Source organism: Aythya marila (assembly GCF_965140915.1).
Source record: "Aythya marila genome assembly, chromosome: 1".
Classification (NCBI taxonomy): domain Eukaryota; kingdom Metazoa; phylum Chordata; class Aves; order Anseriformes; family Anatidae; genus Aythya; species Aythya marila.
The window spans coordinates 156689636-156710451 of NC_139042.1; the positions used below are offsets into that span (position 1 = coordinate 156689636).

General features: G+C 36.2%; 1 protein-coding gene across 1 annotated transcript; it reads left to right on the plus strand.

The window, feature by feature from the left end:
- Positions 1 to 470: 470 nt before the first annotated feature.
- On the plus strand, positions 471 to 20551 carry NTS (neurotensin). The gene is made up of 5 exons (XM_082783748.1): positions 471 to 538; positions 1031 to 1108; positions 5123 to 5184; positions 11979 to 12203; positions 14109 to 20551. Exons 2-5 carry the CDS (start codon positions 1048 to 1050, stop codon positions 14253 to 14255), a joined length of 495 nt encoding a protein of 164 aa, XP_082639874.1. The 5' UTR covers positions 471 to 538; positions 1031 to 1047; the 3' UTR covers positions 14256 to 20551.
- Positions 20552 to 20816: the final 265 nt, after the last annotated feature.

Genomic DNA, 20816 nt, shown 5'->3' on the forward strand with positions numbered 1-20816 from the left:
TCCGCGGCCGCACCGCCTGCCGCGGAGCCCTTTGTGTCCCCTACGTGCTTTAGGGGTCCGTCAGCTCCTTAGATGTCTTGCCAGTATTTTACAATACTGGTATTTTACAATACTGTTAAGTATTTTACAATACTTCCTTCCACTATTTTACAATACTGGCATGACATTCTCAGATGTCTTACCAGTATTATAAAATTCAAGAAGAAAAAACGAACCAAAATTCAAGCACAAAAATAAACCGTAGAAGAAACTTCTTGTAGGAGCGCTTACTCTCTTGAAATAATAGCTCTCGGTTTACTCTTCAGAACGGATAGCGAGCCTCGCCGTGTCGGGCGAGACGCGCATTTCCTGCGTATCTATGAAAAAGCTGTAGCAAGTGACTTTCCCGTTGTCTTTCTCTCTTTTTCACACGTGGAATTCATGTTTCCTGCCGCCGTGCCCGCTGCCCTGCCGGGCGTGCGGGTCCCGCCCTCGCTTCGGGGAAAGCTAAAAGGGCTAAAACGCCGGCCGCACGAGGCTCAGCACCCAGCGCGGGCAGGTGTCTGAGCTACCGCGGAAACTTTCTTTTCATTAACGATGAATATACATAATGCATGTGTCTGGGGGCTTTCCGAGCTCAGGGGACAGCTCGCAGCCGGGACAAGCGCGCTCGGGCGGCGCTGGGGGTGTGGGGGTGCTTGGCGGGGCTGCTGCGCGCCCCGCTGCGCGCCCCGCGGGGCTCCGCGTGCGTCAGGCGGGCACTGGCGTCAGAGCCGCCGGGCGCGGAGCGGCGGGGAGGGGGCAGCAGGAGCGGGGGGGAAGAGGGGAAAGGAGGGGGAGGAGGAGGAGGAGGAAGAGAAGGAGGGAGGCGATGGCGGCACCGCCGTGACATCACCCCGCGGCTTATATAGTTGGGGAAGGGTCCGGGTTCCCTGTCTAGTGCCTGCGGCCGCCCGCCAGCACGCTACCGAGGGCGCGGAGTGGCTCTCTCTCTGTGTCTGTCTGTCTCTCTCTCCGTCTCTCCCCAGGATTTATGGACTTTACTTTCTAGAGAGTGGCGCGGCAAGGATGAGAACCCAGCTGGTGTGCGTGGTGCTTCTGGCCTTGGCCTCCTGCAGCCTCTGCTTAGGTAAGTCGCCGCCGCGCCCGAACACGGAGCCTCCCTGGCCCCTGGCAGCAGCCGGCCCCTAGGCGCGCCTGCCCCCTCCAGCGGGATCGGACGCGACGAGGTGGATGAACTTCAGGCGCCCATGAGCTGCCCCGGTAACAGGGTCTGGCCAGCTTCGTATTTTCTGTCACTCTCCTAACTTTCTCCCTTCCTGTAAGACGTTGCGCCCCACAGCATCACTGCCGTGGTTGTTAGTGTAGAGTAGTCATTGAGAAACACTCGCCGGTGTAGACTGTCCACTTAATTATGCTGCCTCATTTGATTTTTGCTGAATACAATGTATTACCAAACTATCATATATACTGTATTTTCTGCAACATGTATTAATATCTCCCATAGTCCAAATCAACATGACTACATATCCATTGTAGTCACTTTTTAGTAGCTGAAGTACAATTTTAAGATTCTGGAGGAAAAAAAAAAAAGCTAGTAACTGTACCAAAATGATGACAAAAACTGCTGGTCACAAAGATGTTGATCACACAATAGGAAGTTAAATGTAAGTGCATTTCTTTTCCATGATCAGTTACTTTAGAAACACAAAAAAAAGGGCCGTATATGAAAATGCACTGCCTTCTCATTTGGAAAATGACATAGCTGTGCCATTTAGGTCCCCTGCTTTTGTGAAAAAAACAAAACAACAAAAAAACAGGTGTACAGCCACAGATATGGGGCAGAATAGGTTTTTTCACTCTAACTTGCAAATGACCATCATCTGTAAGTCCACAGAATGTAAAGAGTAAATTTACAAATGGCTTTATTTTTGAGCTTCAGTGTTCAGGAAGACTCAGAATTCCCTTCTTTGGACGCAAGTTACCAATTTGCATTTCCCCAGAGAAGAAAAATGTAACATACTTAATATCTGTATTTTGACACAACTTAATCATTATTGTTTTGTGTATTTTAGAGAGTTGATGATCTTAGTGACAGGACTTAATATTTATTACTTTCTTCCCATATATCTAAAGCTTTTTAAGCAAAGGCATTAATAGTATTTTCAGTGAGGCAGTATAGAATTCATAAGCCCAGTAAAGCTAAAGATTTCAGTGGAAATTATAAGAGGTGCATACAAAAATAAATGAAGTCGTATATGTAACTAACATATTTCATTTGCTGGAAAAACTGAAATTAAATTTAAAAGAAATGTCATAGAGAAGCTTGCATGGAAGGCCAAATCAATTTTTACTGATACGGACAACTATGTCACAAAGAAAATGATCTTTAGTTTTAATTTCGCTTTGAAAATATCTGCCATCAGGGGAACGTATCTTCCTGTAGAATGTAACTATTTCTATAGAACGTAGATACATGAATAGAAGCTATATTTCCTATCAATAATAAATGAATAATTAAAAAGACAACAAATAGTGTGGATCTTCCTTAGATTTGGACAACAACATGTAATAAGATTTTTTATTCTTTGCTCTCAGAGCATCTGCTCTTTTTATGCTTTTACTCCTCATCTGTCTCTTTCACTCCTGAATTATCTGGGTGCACCCCCTTTTCCTCCTCCAACCTTTGTTTCATTCTTCACTCTAGCAACAGTCTCTTAAATAATGTCCTCTAAAGTTCTTTTCTCTATCAAAATGTTTGATACCTATCTATTCAGTGCAGCTTTCCACTTCTGCATCTGTCTTCTACCCTTGACAGTGTGGAAACACCCTTTTATTCTATATGGCCTTTAAAAGCCAGAGTGCTGACCAGATGCAAGTTATTTTATTGCTCTCAGCTGATATAACTCAGCACACAACAAATCACAATGCTGTCACACCTGTACTGTTCACCCACTTGCAGGAGCTGCTGCTATCATTAGTAGAAATTCAGCTGTGGTGATCTTTTGCTTCCAGCAGAAAGACCTTCAGCTACAGGTGAAGCTGTTAAAAGATTAGGTAACAATGACAATAAGTTGTTCTGTAAGGTATTAGGCTAGAGAGAAATTGCTAGTGAGTTGCTGCAGTACTACTAACCAGTTTTACTCAATAGTTTTGATAACAACTTCAATGCAAAAAGAGGAATGAATGAATGCATTGAGCTAGTAACACAAAGGTGAATGTGAGCACGACTACAGAGGAAAACTGTTATAATGCATAGGAATTTTTGATGACCTGGATAATAAAAATGGGAAGAAGTACTACTGTGCAAAGTGTAATAGATTAGGAAATAATAAGTTTCCATTGCAATCTCCTTTTGACAGAACCATGGCTGTTGGAAATGTGTGAGGAGACATAGGACTTGATCATGCTATCTGACCTTACTCTTATTACAAGATAATAAGGTTTTTCAGCCATGAAAGACAAGAAAAATCCAAAAATGTGTCTGAAACATTCTTTAGCAACTGGAAAACATTAAGGTAGTGAAGTAGTAGGATCCCTGATCTAGTTTGTGCTGTGCTGTGTTGAGATCATATCAGGCACAGAGGAGGGTCACTGGTGACTTAGGGAACAGGTGGCTATTACGTAGATCAGAGACAGTGTAATGGCTATGAGCATAGCCTTTCAGTGAAGTGTCTATGGTGTTTCCAGGGGAATGAATGGCTTATGTCTGAAAGACTAAAGTAGGGGCATTGTAGAGGCACAGTGACCCTGCATTTGTTTGATGGTCACCATACAAAAATACCTTGAAGATCTAAGTAGGGAAGGGTTATGAACATTCTTAAAACCCACACGGGATGGATAAAAATTAGAGAGGCAGCATGTATAGTGAAGGAGCATATATGTGAGCTGTGAATAAAATTTTAATTAGAAATAAATTAGGCTTGAAATTAGAAGAATGTGAATAGTTTGATAGTTTGGAAGAACTTCCCAAAGAAGAAATGTGGTCAGGGGTGGGTCATCTTGTTACTAAGACTGATCAAGATCAATTTTTAAGAGCATTGTGATAGTTGACTTCCTGTGCTAGCAGAAGTCTATCACAGACAAGCACACACACGCATAAAATGTTTCTTATGATCCTATGTTTTGTAGACAGTAGTAAGATAATGGTGATGATGCCTGAAATTCAGGCTTAAGTAGAATCTATCCACAGATTCTGTGGTAGGGTATTACATGCTGATAACATGTATCGTTTTAATAAAACTGAGGCATGGTTTATGCCTCAGTTTTATATGGAATAAATATCTGTGTAGTTTGGTTTTAAATCTATGTAATTGTATTGTTTGGCTTGCGACTGCTGGTATTCTGTGGAACCTAAAAGGCATGTGGAAATTTGTTTCACTTGATTTCTGTATATATCTCATAATTGAGCTGTGATTGCTGCTTCATTTTCAAGGCAACAGTTCTTCCTTGTGGTTCTGTAGAGCATAAAGCAGAAAAGTTTTTGACTGTTTTCTCTTTCTACAGCAGTGTTTACTCCCTTGACCAAATCAAGTCTTGCAAGACCACTGAGCTATTAAAAGTCAATTATATTAGTAAAGAAAATTCTAAGAATTTTGGTTAGAATACTTTCATTTGGAGTATGCATTATCAAAAGAGCTTGTATCACAAATGCTGGTCTTGCTCAGTTCCCTTATATCAATAAAAATACTCTTGATTTAACCAAGAATAATTGAGGCTAAATTTTGTCAAGTAGCTCAGTTGTCATTGATCTAAATTCTTACTTGCTACTTAGGGAAGTATTATTTGAAAATAAATATCCAGTATCTTCCAAGGTTAGAAGAGGTGACAAATAGTGATTATGAAAATCATACAGATTTTGAATGAGGATATGGCAGCAGTTCTGTTTAATGGAATGGTTGTTGACCAGTGAACTGAGATTAATGAATCCTTTCATTAATAATCCCTTCATTTGCATTTCAATAAGCTTGACCCTGCTTTAAAATGTCGTGAGTATCCATTTCAAAATAATGTTACTATTACCTAAAGGCTCATCACAGTCCCTTTAGACCACTTTGCTGTACTTCTATTACAGTTTTTATTTTCTTCCAGATGTCCTGATTTATAATGAAATAATAAACATATGTTACTGATTTATTCCCAGATTCAGAAGAGGAAATGAAAGCATTAGAAGCAGATTTATTGACCAATATGTATACATCAAAGGTAATTATTTTTTCTCTTTTAGTTGATGGCTATGGAGCAAATGAATTCTCATTACAAACCTAGAAGTCTTTACACAAAGTAATAACCTGTGGTCTGGACCTAAAAGTTTAGTGCTAGACATCACTTTGGTGCAAGATTTTCTCAGTTCAAAGGAAATTTAAAGGTGTTGATGTGACACAAAAAATGTTCCTCAGTTTTAGCACTGTTACTTTCATTAAACTGTCAGAAGTGTGTTATGTGTAGAGACATAAATTTATAAGAGGAAATGTGTTTCCAACAAGATTATGTATGCTGAAAGCTAAATTAACCTTTAGTCAAATCTGTAAGTGAGATTTTTTTATGCAGAACTTTTTTCTATATGCATATAAAATTAAGACAGTCATGAAGCAAAAGCTGTTAATGCATATGCTGATCTTAGTTTAGGAATTTCATCGTAGTGTTAGTACAAGAACACGGGGAGATGACTATGAAACTATTAATCTGGTAAATGACATTTCCTTGACAAGCGGCCAGACTGAGTGATGTACATGTTATTTAATACAAATAGAAAAAAGTTATGTTCCAAGCTCATACTGACATAGGTAAAGCAGCAAGTGTTGCACATATGTATTGAACGGGCTGATAGACAAGCACTTTTGCAACACTCTTATGATTTAAAAAATACAGATGTCTAATATTTCTTCAGCAACATACTGAAGAACAAACTCTGAAATGAGTGTTACAGGCTTAAGGTTGAGTGATTTAACTCTTGTTTCTCATGAAGTTAAGTGCAGCTTGATTTCAGTGGAAAATAAAATGAGACTTTCATGAAAATTTTAAAATAAGGATTCATAAGCTAATGACTAGTCAAATGTTAAGGAGAAAGCCTGCCTGCAATACAGTATTTACTGCATTTGGTTGTGTGAGATTTTTCACAGTAGTCCTTGCTAGAATGAGAAATGAGGCTAGAAAGTACATTGTTCGGATCTGGTCTAGCAATTCTTAAATTCCCACGTTCTTTACTGGCATGGTAGATTCCAAATAAACCTGTTTGCCACTTGCTTCTCTAAGGTAAAGAAAGAATTAATGCAGATTATTTTTCAGAGACAATTTTAAATGTAGGAGGCTGACAAAAATAGTTCTTTCTCTGTGTGCCAAACCATAATGTGTCCTGGGAGAAAACCCTGCAGTTGTTGGTATTTTGGTTACTGGTTATAGTGGAATTGTGATCCTAACTTTCACTGCCATCTTCTCTCTCAGCATGCTCAAGTAACACAATCTCAAGTAACTAAAAATGCCCAAATATAGTACACCAGTTTTATAATATGAAGATGTATATTATACACTATTACATGTTTTTTTAAATCATGTATTTGATCTCCTCGTGGTATATACATGTATAACATATAAGACAAGTGACACCTGAAGTAGACAGAAACAGTAGACATATGGCAGAGACACCGTTTTAATTCTAGATTATACCATGTAAATAATCCTTTAATTCGTTTAACATGATGTCCTTTGACATCAAAGTAAGGAATCGTAGAACCGCTAAAATGTCTATAAAACTTCTTCTACAAGAGATAGACTACTATTCCGTTCAATAGTAAAATGACTTTTTTTTTTTCCCTATCTGTTTCTGCTAGTTTTCAGTCTACAACAGAGGTATGGTTCTAATAGGAAAGCCAAATTTTATGATGGTATATATGATAACTGACTTGGTTTTTGCTTGAGATCAAGTTCCAGTTGAGGGCAATTACTATTGAATTGTATTAATCATCTTTGACACTGACTTGGTTAGCAACAACAAGGGAAATTCAGACAACTTAAATAGATTTAGTGGTTCTCCCCACTAACATGGAGGGGAAAATAACGATAAATAAAAAGACAGTGTTTATGAAAACTCAGATCTAAAAATGCAGTAAAGTGGATTAGTACTTATAGTTCTAGTATGTCACAGAAAAGTTCTTCCTAAATAGGTACTTGTATTGGTATTAATGGTATTAAGACTAATAGTCTATCCAAAAATATGGAAAAAAGCTTTTTACCACATGGTTTGGTTCTGCAGACTGTTGTCCAGTGCCTGCTGGCCTTTTTTGCCATTCATCCATATGCTAAATACTTCTACAATTTTTTTTTTTTTAAAGGAAATACATACATGCTTATTTTGAACTGTCTTCAAAATTTAATACAGTTTGTCTTTCTCTGCTGTTACACCTCAAAGAAGATAAAGGGATCAAACAAGTCCCTAAAATGCTTTATACATGTATATCTCTTTTCTAAGATAAAATCCAAAGAGCCCTTTGCAAGATTTAGTAACACTACACAACCTGCGGTGTTACAAGTATGAAATTACCTGCTGACTGCGTATTGTATCAAAAAGATAGCTCCATTCCTCCTCCTTAAATGTTCTGATGAAACCAGCATTTACATGAAGAATGTCCTTAACTCAAACAAGATTGAGATGATATCAGTTCAATAAAAAGAAAGGAAGAAAAGTGTTTCTTTGAATAACTTATCACTAGAATATAATGTTGTGATCCCCACTTACGTTAATTTTTTGAAATCTTGGACCCTCTGAGCTTCTTACATTTCTTGGATGCCTATTCTGACAGTATATGCCAGAAAGTTTAACCTTTGTCAGAGGCAGATGAGGCTACAGCTGCCTAGGAGTTGTTGACTTCCTGACTCTGCTTACAAATCATTACATTTAAAGGCATCGGTGTATATCATGGAAGAACTTTGGCTGTAACGGAACTCAATAAATTATCTACTTAAAGAAAGAACATTTTTATTATAATTTCTATTGATACATACTGAACAAAATTCAACTACTGTTCTGAAGAGGAACCCTTGAAGCACCTATGTAGACAGTGCAGACCTGTTGAGCCAATACAGTTTGTACTACTGATACTTTTGCATGACTTCAGCAGCATGCTGAGAGATACCTGCACACTCCTGTTAACATTGATGAAAACAAGGAAAATCCCTGCTTTACTCTATGTAGAGGATTTAATGAAACAAAACTAACAACAAGGAAGTATACCAGGAAAAAAAAGGCTGCTATGAGGTCTCCCTGGAGAAGAGTTTTCTTTTTTATAGCAGCCTTTCAGTACCCAAAGGGAAAAGTGGGAAAGCAGGAGAGGGACTCTGTCATGGAGTGTAGTGATAGGACAATCTTTTTAAACTAAAAGAAGGTAGGCTTAGATTAGATAAGGAAGAAATTCTTTACTCAGAGTGTGGTGAGGCATTGGAGCAGGTTACCTGAAAAAGCTGTGAATGCCTTGTCCCTGGAAATGTTCAAGGCCAGATTGGGCAACCTGGTCTAATGGAAGCCAGGGGGTTCCAACCCCCCAACGGGGGTTGGAATTAGATGCTGTTTAAGGTTCCTTCCAATCCAAACTAGTGTATGATCTTATGATTCTATGAAAAAGCACCACAAAAAGCCTTCTGTTCTCAGCCTTATAATACTTCAGGAATTCTGTAAGTGAAGTCCAAGTTTTTACCTATATTTTTGATGTCTTGAGGTTTATTTGGTTATGAATCTGTTTTTCACCTCCTTTCACTAGATAAAGAATATTAAAACAAACAAACAACAAACAGAAATGAACTTTTTAATTATTATTTAACACTTAGGAGGTATTAATTACAAAACAGCAACAGTAAGTTATATTAAATAAATTGTATTGGGTCGTCATTCAACCAGAAACAGAAAGAAAAATATATCAGATGTATTATAACTTGGGATTCTCTGTAGTTTTTCATAGGAAAAGACCGTTGTCAAGAAGAAAATATTCTCAAGCTCATTTCAGTTTCATAGTCAATTTTAACTTCACTTTCAACTTCTCAAGATGTAAAAAGGTGTGGGAGATATGACTCTCATATATCAGAGTCATATTTCAGATGCGTGTTCAACAATGGAAATGTGTATATAATATTCACTTCATGAATTCTTCAGCATTAATAATTTTTAAATACTGATTCATTCAGCAGCCTCTCAGATCCCTCCCAGATTATTTTTTTCAAGTTAATCTTCCAAAAAATGTGTTCCTTCTTGACAGATATGAGTTCTTTGATCTCTCGTGGAGGTGTTATAGCAAAACATATCTTGAGCAACTATAGTTGCTATTGCTTAGAGCTGTGTGGAAAATACATCACACACTGGAAGTGTACCTGAACATCTGTGTTACAGTCATCTAAAACTATTTTTGCCTTTTTTTTTTCTTTTCCTCCAGAATACCCACCTCAGAGATTTTCCATAACCTATAAAACAAAGCTGTGTGGTTGTTAATGCTTGCTGTAATAGTGGAGTGTATTAGAAAAGTAACATGGCTGCTTTGTTCAGTGAGTGGACATGACCTAGAGAGCTCCAAGTTCAGTTAAAAAAAATAAAAATGTTCTTAATGCTTTATTGTGTGGGTCTGCAGGAGTGTAAGTCAGAAGCATGTGTACTCAAGTAAAAAAATACTTTGAAGAGATATATGCATGGTATTATTGAGAATTAGACTCTTTTGACCAACAAAGTATGGTTACAGACAGAACTGCAAGACTATTTTCCCCTAACCTCATAAGTAGCAGCTAAGACCAATTGCATCTAATGGAGGCTGCAATTTAAGTATTTTACTAATAGAGAGAAGCATTCTTTTAAACAAAGACATGCATCAAGGTAACATAAAATAGAATCTTGTAATCAAAAGTTATTAAAAATTATTCAAGAAGGCATAATGTATTTCCCCATTTCTTTTCTTTTTCAATCCCATCCATTGAACTTGGTTTCAACTTAAAATTCTCACTTGCTCACATAGCACTGTCCCTAGATTTAATTCTTCATTGCAATTTAAATAGTTCATATTTCTTTCATATACCCAAGAGAAAGAATTGTATTGGAAAAGTCACCTCGTTTAGTATGAAAAGCTCCATGGTTTTGCATTTCACAAATATTTTAAAACAGACCAAAGATTTTGAAATTGCAGTGCACACTTGCTCTTTTTGCTAATTTAACTATTGTTAATTAAATTAGGCATTCTGTAAAGAGGTTAAGTTTGTTTTGAACCTGCCACATCTTTTCAAATAATTAAACAGACAAATTTCTGGAATGGAGCACCTGAATGGGACAGCAGATGAGCTGAAACAATGCAGAACCTTCTGAATAAAATTTGGGATTTGTTTTCTTCTTATCCTCAGAACAAAATACTGCTTGTTTTCTGAGACATGTCAGGAAGCTAAGAACACGGCAGTTGTATCAAAGGACTAAATTACTGTTATTCTGAAATGCATGTGTATATCAGATATATACTGAAGTAATGATTAAAGACAAAAGGGTATTTTTCAACTAATGATACTGGTGATGAGAGCCTTTCTTGTTTCTTGCTCACTTCTCTGTATTTTTCTTTTCTCTCAAAAAATAGTAGCAAATGTGCACAAATATTACATATAATACCTCTTCGTTAGGAAATTGATTTGAAGAAACAACAGGTTGTGTGATTACCAAATGTTCAACTAGGTAAGAACTGCATTCACACTCTCAGTTAATGCTGTTGGTTAGTAAAAAGCAATGTCTGTATTAATGCAATAACCGTATTTAATTTGGTACATCCAGGAAAAGAAACTACATTTTAGTTCATTAGTACAGTGTAATTTTAATGTACTCAGCAAGGAAACCCTTGCCAGTAATAAACAGAAATTTACTCTTTGGCTTTTGATTGGAGATTGCTATGTCACCAGTTCCAGTTGAAGGAAACTAGTCTCAGTAAGTAGTAAACTAATACCCATCAACACGAGAAATACAATTTGGAAGAAATAATTAATAGTGTGAGAAAGAAAGTGGCAAAGAAAACAGCAGTGAGTGAGGTAGGCATTATTTTTTTCACTCTATTTTTTTTTCCATTGATGATCAAAGCTAAAGAAAACTACTACCACAGTTGCTTGAAAAAAATATTAATAGAAAGTAAAAATGTTTTTTCTTATATGTTTTTAAAGGTTTTAAAAGATAAATAGCTCCTAAATAATGTAAAGTATTGGATTAAGCAAAAATTGTCACAAACCATGGTGAAATTTCTGTTTATTTTTGTCTTTCTGTAACAACTCTGAAATGGTTCATTAAGAACCACCCAAAAACAGTTGGTCTCAGTTTTTCAGTCCAGCCACAAAATCAGGAATACTTTGTTTGCACAACTCTATTTCATCTTTGCTCCACCTTTAACAAAGTTCCTAGACCTTCTATACACATCTCTCATGTTCATCATAACTCTTGAGTATCCAAAAATCCTGGGGCTTACAAATTCCATAACATCAGATCCAGCCTCATTAGACAGCTTGCCTTGAAGCAGGGGCTCTGTCCTTTTCTTGGGGAATTTTGAAATGACTAGTATTTGTTCTGAACTGGGGAGGAGTTTCTAGTTAACCACAAGCATTCGGCTTGGAATCTGGCACTGGGAATTTATCCAGCAGTCCTGACTCATTGTCCTGACTTACACCTATGAATTTATATTATATTAATTTCTATTCCTGTTTTTGTTTGCACCTGTGTATAATGACTATGAAATGCTACCATTCTGGTTTGGTAGCAGTTTACTTTAACATCGCATATATCTACCTTGAGGGTAAGGCAGTGGGGAAATAGACTTTGTGTTTTTAATAAAGGAGTTGTCCTAACTTCTGCACTCTCTAATTATTGTATTAAAGTTGGGCAGATGAAAAGGACTTCAAACAAACAAACTTGTTCCTACCAAAATGCTTGAATGTCACACATTACTCAAAACAAACCAAAAATTGTATATTTGGTTACATTAAGTAGAGGGCATTTGTATTTTCAGATTAACAGAGCAAAACTTCCTTTCTGGAAAATGACCCTGTTAAATGTCTGCAATCTTGTCAACAACATGAACAACCAAGTGGGGGAAACAGTAGAGGCAGATGAAGAAGATCTCATTTCAGGAAGACAGTTCCCTGCTGGTCTGGATGGCTTCAGCTTGGAAGCAATGCTGACAGTATATCAACTCCAGAAAGTTTGCCACAGCAGAGCCTTTCAGCATTGGGAGGTAAAATGTCACAAATGCAAGTTTCAATGCCTATTACACTTTTGTGGTCCCTTTGTCTTCACAGTGATCTTTTAAAATCCATACCCTATGCGTTTCAAGCCTTGTGTGTTCTTGGCTTAAATCACTCTTGTTACATTGTCTAAACTTTCCCTACCTTTATGATATTCTGTAATACCTAATACCTCTAATATGCCTGTTACTGAAAGGGTTGTGAATTAATACAGTTTTTCAAGAGCTGGATGCCTGTTTTGGATAAAGATGCATGCACATATGTGAAGTATTCTTAACTACATAATTTCTCCAGTCTTCATAGCCATTCCAGGGAACCAACCAAACAAGTGGCAGTGAACCAGAGCAAAAAATTAAAATCTGCTTAACACACATGAAATAACTGTATATTTATTCAGGCATAACTAAATGTAGGCAGAGTTTCTGTAAAACCTTTCAAGGCCCTGAGACAAACTGGATTCAAACTACATGGACACATTCCCATGTATACGTGTAATTTTACTAGGTACTCTGGACTTACCATTGCTAGGAAACCAGAATCAAGGGAATCCTGCTTTCCTGTTCTCCCACACCTAAAGATTGCTAATCCTAAGTAGTGATTGTTTTTAGTCCACCTGTCATATGTACCTTAGTGCAATGATCACGTGAAGAACACTTAACAACACTGATACATATTGCATTAAAAGTTATTTTTTGTAGTATCACTACCCACTTTCCGGCAAAACCAAGTTTCTTCAGCTGTTACAGATACATGGGCAGTGTGATTGAGTCCTAATACCCTTTTGCTTGCTGAATCACAGCTCGATATTTGCTTATTCTCAATGTTTCATACCAGCTAGGATGGCCCATACAAAAGTCTGCAGTCTCTGAGAACCAGTTTTCTGAGGACTCCATTGTTTGCTGAAAAAGAGCTACCGTAGCATTGACCACATGCAATAGCCTGTAACTTAATCACAGCTCCTGCAATAACAATTGCATCACTTTTTGTGGTGGTTGGGAAGCACCACTCCTAATCACTAATGTGAAATTAAAAAAGGGTATTTCTCTTTCAGCTTTGGAACACTGTTAAGCGGCATAAGTTTTTTTAAAGTATAATAGAAAAAGAAGGGATAGAGACAGAGGGAGCAGGCTTGAAATAAACAGTTTATGCAATGAAACAAGTTCTTATGATCTTACTCATCCAGGATTGATTCCAAAGTCTGTTGAAACCAGCTTTTCCACTGATATCAACAGAATTTAGATGATCTCTTACTTATTAAGTAGTTAAGTAACAGAGTTTGATTGCTTAGGAAAATATTGAGGTGGGTCTAAACATGTTTTTAGTTTAATTCCTTTCAGCCACAATCAGCTATAATCAGTAGGATTGTACTTGACCATGGAAGAATGTTAGAAGAAAATGAATGAAATCCTAATAGATAAAGCAAGAATTAATCTGAAGAAAACACCTAAAAAACTCCAAGTAAAACTCAAACACAGTTATATAACATATTTGATTGATAAAATTTTAGCTTTATTTCATTTCATACTTACTTACTCATCATAAATTTTGATTTTTTAACTGTAGGAATTTGGAGATAAAAATATTCCTCAAAAGGTGAAACCAGAAAGGAGTGTTTCAGGAGGTTTTTAGGAGGTCTTCCAGTTAAATTATAAAGTGGCAATCATTAGGAAGCTGTAAGTCAAATTTAGTCGAAGAAGGATCAGCTTTTCTCTAGTCAAAACCAATGATCTCATTAGTTTCAGCAGAATTTAAATATCACTTCCATAGGATTCACCAAATCAGTAGCCTGATACTAGGTTAGATCTGAGTTTGGGGCTTATAATGCTCTCAAGGAATTGATAATTTTCATTACCAAAAACCACTGATACCATTCTGTGTTTTCTGACATCCTACAGTTACTTCAACAAGATGCTTATGATCTAGAGAACTCAAGCCAAGAAAAGGAAATAATGAAAAGAAAAAATCCCTATATTCTGAAGAGGCAACTACATGTGAACAAAGCTAGAAGACCATACATACTCAAGAGAAGTTCATATTACTGATACAGCAGAGGAAAACAATGTGTATTTAGTTTATAGGTAACTGTGTGTTATGGTTATCTGATTTAGATCTAAAATTATACTTGTGTGAAAATATACTATGGAAAATCATCAAGATGACAACATAACTGTGTCTTTTTTTTTTGTTGTTGTTGGTTCCAATGGCTATTTCTTGATTGTGATTTTTTCCTACTTGAAATTAATTGGATCAGTACATTTGCAAATAAATCTAGTTTCTAAGCATGATGTATTGCACACTACTGAGATTTCAACATATTTCCAACAATACAGTATTTTTCCTAATTTTGCACACTGACATACACCAAGGAAATTGATATTGTCCATACACCTGACTGAGAATCTCAACAATTTTGTGTTATGGAAACTTGTTCTTGGAACATCTCAAACATATATATGCTTTCAAGTTTTTATATAATACAATATTCAGAACTGCTGCAATATTTTACAGATTGGCCAATTTAAATTATTAGAGATTAGGTCTAAGTAAGGTAATATGGTCAAATATTAAATGGCAATTTCAAAATTCATATTTAAAACAGCCTGCTTGTAAGTGAATTTAAGTTCTTGATTCCTGATTTGCCACTTGCCATAATTTAAGAAAATGCAATAATGAGACTTTAACAAAAGTATGCTACTGAGAACAAAGCCAGGTATGCTTCAGAATCTCATGTAATGTTGATTAAATAAGGAAAAAAGTTTATTAAATCAGTAAAATAATTTATGGTGTTTACCTAATTTATGAGTGCTTAGGAAAAAAATAAAAACAAAAAAGTAAAAGATGATTCATGCTCCTGTGGTATTACTGGAAAAGTCACTATACTAATCCAGTTATATGAGAAATTTGGGAAAAATATTTAAAAGAGGAATTAAAATTAGAACATCTTACATTTACTATTGAAAGCTATTTCCCTCTACAAAGCTCCCTCCCTCTACAACTCTGCAATAACAACAGGTAGTTTGGGGAGCTGAAGATAGTCTTGGAATGCCAATGGGAAGCTCCCATCATGGAAAAAAAAAAAAAAAAAAAAAAAGTATTTTCAAGTGGTAAATTCTCAAGTACCACCTGAAACTCACACACTACCGAGCTCCATGTGTCTAATCCCTACATCAGATGTAGGGATTAGTGCTCCTGGATTCCAGTCTGGAAGAAAACCATTTGAACTGGGGGAAACAACAACAGTTAAAATAGAGAAAGAGTTTGTGACCTATGAAGGCTTGATGCTCGGACAAGGAGACAAAAAGTGGGAACAGACATTGCTTTTGAAGCCTACCTGTTTTCTGTTTGAGGTATTTCTTCAAAATGTTCCAAAAAATGTCAAAAATCCCACAGAGAATTACCAAATCATGTCACAGGTCATATTTTCTGACAATTACTATTAAACATATAGAGGGATGAGTAGCATGAAAAAATACACTGCTACCAACGGTTATACCAACTTTGTTACATGGGCAAGAATTTTATTTATTTTTAATCTTTTTACTGTAAAATGTATTTTCACTACACTAAAGCTACTTCTATTTCCTTTTCCCACTGCAAATGTTACCAGTTTATAAAATAGCCATTAAATGCATGCATTCACAAGATACAACTGAGCATGCACTAATTACTATAATCATTATAATTCGAACAGAGCAAAGTAATTAAGCACATTTGGCCTCAATGGTTTAAATGCTTAATGTGTTTAAGAGCTTCACTTAAATATGGTTATAGTAGATTAATTTCTTTTTTTTTGTTTGTTTTTGTTAAACAATTGTAGAATTCAACTGGAGACACAGTGTGCTCTTAAGTGAGAAACACTGCTCTTTCCAAAAACCTACAGGCTCTGTTCTATTATAGATAACTTACATTCTAAATTAGCTGTTGATCTGAAATAACAGAGCAGAATGGAGTTTGATGGAGTTTGTTCAAAAATTCACTGCAAGTAATATATGGGGGAAAAGAAAAAAAAGGAAAGGAAAGGAAAGGAAAGGAAAGGAAAGGAAAGGAAAGGAAAGGAAAGGAAAGGAAAGGAAAGGAAAGGAAAGGAAAGGAAAGGAAAGGAAAGGAAAGGAAAGGAAAGGAACGGAAGGGAAGGGAAGGGAAGGGAAGGGAAGGGAAAGATCTTGCCATGGTACTTTTCTCTGTGTATTCATTTTAAGAGTGTAAGAGTTTAAAAAATATATAATTATGTGGTTGTCATCTGAGAGAAAAAAGCACACACCTGAATTCATTTGAGGATCTCAATGTTCGTTAAAGGATTCTACCCTTAACTAGTACCCTACCTTCAAGTGGAAATTACACTCTGACTCTGTGCTCGCTCTTTGCAAGGCACAGATTATCTAGATTGACTGTCAGAAAATGGCTTAAAATAACCCATTTACTTCCAGCACAGTGTCAATCCACACATGGTCAGCTATTGTGTGTCACTGGAGGAGGTAGATCTTATAGTGCGACAGAAGGTAGCTCGTTAAAATGTTCCCTAGCATTTGATGGAGGTGTTCGGGGATCTGTCAGAGTAATGTCATCCAGAGTGAAAGGAAGTCCTAACTAAATGAGGAAACAATATTCATAACTGGTCAGTAAAGTCAATGCTGGTATTTCAGGTTGTTGTTCACTGGTGAAAAGCAAATATAGCAGCATTAAAATGTTAGAAAACACACTGAAAACACATTATTAAGCCAGATAAACAGAGCTGTAAAAGGATGTTTTAATGTCTGGGGGCCCCTTATTTTCTTGAAATCTCATTTGACTTCTAACTGTTCCTGTTTCCTGCTAATCTCACTCCTATGGAATTTCAGTCTTCCTTTAACCCTCCTTTTCAGATGATGCATGCATTAAAAATATATATATATAATAATAATAAATAGGCAGGCACGTTTGTCTCTATTTAGCCCACTCTTTAAGTGGGATCCTTGGCCCTAGTTGTGCACTGCCTGTGAAGAACATGCTGTATTTGCAGCAACAATGAGCACTGAAAGAACTTCAAGGCAGAAGAGACCCTCACAATATGCAAAGATTTGTAAATTCAGACAGCTTTTTTCCCACTGTACCTCAAAATTGATTTAAGTTTAAAAATGTTGGTGTGAAGACATTAACTCAGATTGTTACCTTGGCTTAAATAAATTCCTCTTGATGTGGACAGGTGTGTATTACAGAGAGATGTGCTCTCTGTCTCCACAGAGAACATTTTTTCCTACATTGTCCATCAATCATGTTTATATGAAGTTTATAGATGAATAATTACACCAGTTATTTAGAAACTTTACTATTTCTTGTATTCCTCAGATATTGGATATTGTCATGTGTACCAACTGCATAAACCTCTTAGCTATTTCTAATGTAGAATTTAAATTAACTAAAATTTAACTTGATATGACATACGTTTGAATAGCTATAATCTGTAGTCTCAAAAATGTCCTAAATAAGAAAAGTTAAGCATAGAGAAGCACATAATTTATCATCTCTAAATCATATATTTCTTAGCTCTTCTTTAGAAGAAACAACATTTAAAAGTAATTGTTACTCTTCTCAAGGTTAAATTTGTGGTGATAAAATAGCTTTCCTGAGTCATATTTGTGGTATATTATAAAATCTGTTGTTTTCTGTCTGTCGTCAGTCTAAGCTTAGTTTTAGGTTTCAGGTAAAAGTTCAATGGCTGTGTTGTAAACAGAGTGAATGAAGTTTGGAGTTTCCTTATGAAAATAGACAATTGATTTAATTTTATGATGTGTGATTGTAGCTGTGTATCATACTCTACTCTTAAGTAACAAACATCACAGTCATGATAATTTGGCCTTGTTCTTTATTTTTTTCCCCAAGATTAGTTATCAGTTTGTGCTGTACAGTATCAAACTGAAGATGCAAGCTACTACTGTACTTGAAAGTAGAAGTGCACAACCAGGAGCAGGTTCTCCTGAAATTCTCTAGGGTTCCAGACCGATCATTGATGTTCTCCACATCCCAAATATTAGGCTGACTATAGGCAGTCATAAAACAACAGTTGCAGAAAACCTGCAGAACTCATACCTTGCTATCCAGATAGCAAAGGAAGTGGAGGGAGACACTGATGTCCAGTAAGAACCTGGGAAATAAGATTTTAATAACTGCAAAACTCAACAAATCAATAAATAAAATAAAAAGCCATGAATGAGGCTGCAAAATCTGCAAAGTTGAATAAAGGATCCCAACATATATAAATAAAGTAATAATAGATTTCCAAATATTTTTATTGCCCTCCCTTTACTGCACTACCAGGTTGCATCTGAATCGTATGTTTAAGCTTTGAGAACAATAAGAGCTAAAACATATTTGATTGCCTTTTCTCATTGCTACTGAAATTTGATTTTTTTCATCCAATCTCTTGAATCTAGCAGGTGGCACTTTAAGACATGCACACAAAATAAAATGTCTATCATCAGTTTTGATGTGCCAGGTTCAGGATACCTGGATGGGTAACAAATGGGCTGGAAAAAGCTTTGTAGTACCTCATTGGCAGGCAACCTCCAGCTGGCTAAAATTAATGACTCCTTTGAAGTAGCAATATGGGGAAACAGCATGGGAAGCATTCAGGAGGTTTTGGAGAGAGGTCAGATATTAAGAAACATAAAGCCTTCAGAAGCTGCTAATTGCCCAACTAAGACTTGCTGTTTCCAAGTAGATGAGAGTGCACATGTACAGCTGTTGTCTCAGGAGACTCCTCAGATCCCATCTTACAGAGGGAAGAGGTAGGACTACAGATAATTGCACTTGAATTATGAAGGAATAGCAGTTGTTCATTTGACCTCCTAGCATACCAGGCATACCAGGCTGTTTTGAGTCAAAAGATACAATGCAGTATTAAACTAGCATTGTTTTCAAGCCACTAAGATCAACTGAGAGAAATAAAAGTTAATAAGAATCCTCTTAACTGTTTTACTCTTGAAATTCAGCTGTAGGAGTGCTGTGCAGGATACGATTCTCTTACATCTACATAAGGTGCTCCTTGGATAGTCTACACGTTTCTTCTATGAATGCCTGGCAACAGCCTGATGTAGTATCTAAGCTGCTTAGCAAAGTGTTAATAGTATGTGAATGAAAAACTGCTGTCACGTTTATGCTAGCAAATTTGATCTTGAGGATAGATTGGAGATTAAAAAAACAAATAACAACAACAAAACTATTGGAGGTTTTACTGATTCATCATTAAAAAAAAATCCAAGCACATAACAGATAATATAATCTTAGATTTTATAATGTATTATATTTATTATTTCTTTCCATGAAGTATTTAACTCAAGGCCTAAAATAAATGTGCACACACACACACACAAACAAAGCACTGTATTGTGAATTATTTTCTTAATGGAAGCTGTCCATAGAGCAATATGACTTGGGAATCATTTTGTCTGAACTGAATGGTGTGGTTCCTCCATTATTTTTTTTCCAAAACAGTAATGTTTTTAAAAATGTAAAGACAAGTGTTGTAGAACATAATATTGTAAAGCCTTTTATTGGAAAGTAAAAATAATTTAGTTAACTAAATGAGTAATCCTTATGGCTAAAAAACAATTATCTTTCTCCAAAAAATGGAGATTAAATATATCCGATTTTACTTCAGTTACAGAGAAGATATTAGAAACAATTTACTTAATGATTCTTGCATGAATTAAATAAGTTGGTTATTTTTTGAGTGCTACCAAACCCTTGGGGAAGTTGTATAACCCGTATACTGCAGTTGTTGTTGTGTTTTAGTATCTTATTTACTGATCTTTTAAATAAAGAGCTGTTTGGAACAGGCAACATGCCTTTTATTCTGTGAAAAAAAAAAAAAGTAGGAATCAAAAGAATATTAACAAGAGGAGCAAAGGTATATGTGTATGTAGTCATGAAGAAAGGATGATTAAAATTATTCTGAAATTTGCAGCAAAGAGTATGGGGATATGTAACTGTATAATAATAAGGTACATTGATAGGCTTCCAGTTTACCACAAAAATAGGTAATGATGACACACATTTCTGAATGATTATCTTTAATATGCAGAAGACACCAAAGTACTAAGATTGCAACTGGCTTTGAAGCTGAAATCCTTGGTGAATACTTAACTGCTGTTTTCCTCAAACTTTCCCACTTACCGAAGGCAACTTTTCAGTGTAGTGAAGTTGAGAGTTAATATTCCAAGATCCTGCCTGTGGAGACTGTGGGAATTATGAACATTATAGATAGATAGATAGATAGATAGGTAGATAGGTAGATAGATAGGTAGATAGATAGATACCTGTGTGATTTTTTAGATTTCTCTGTTAGACACTTCTACTGAAACGATCTGTAAGAAAACAAGCAAGTGGGAAATAAAATGCAGACAAAGAAGGGTCTTAATGGGAAAATGTGGGAAGATGTTACCTGGGTAATCCTTCTGTCTGTTGTGGTTGAAGACCAGTAGGCAGCCAAACACCACCCAGTCACTCTCTAACTCATCATCGCTCTCTAACTCCCCCTCATCAACAGAACAGGGGGGAAAATACAATGGAAATCCACATGGGGTGAGATAAGGACAGGGAGAATACTCACCTTCACAGGCAAAACA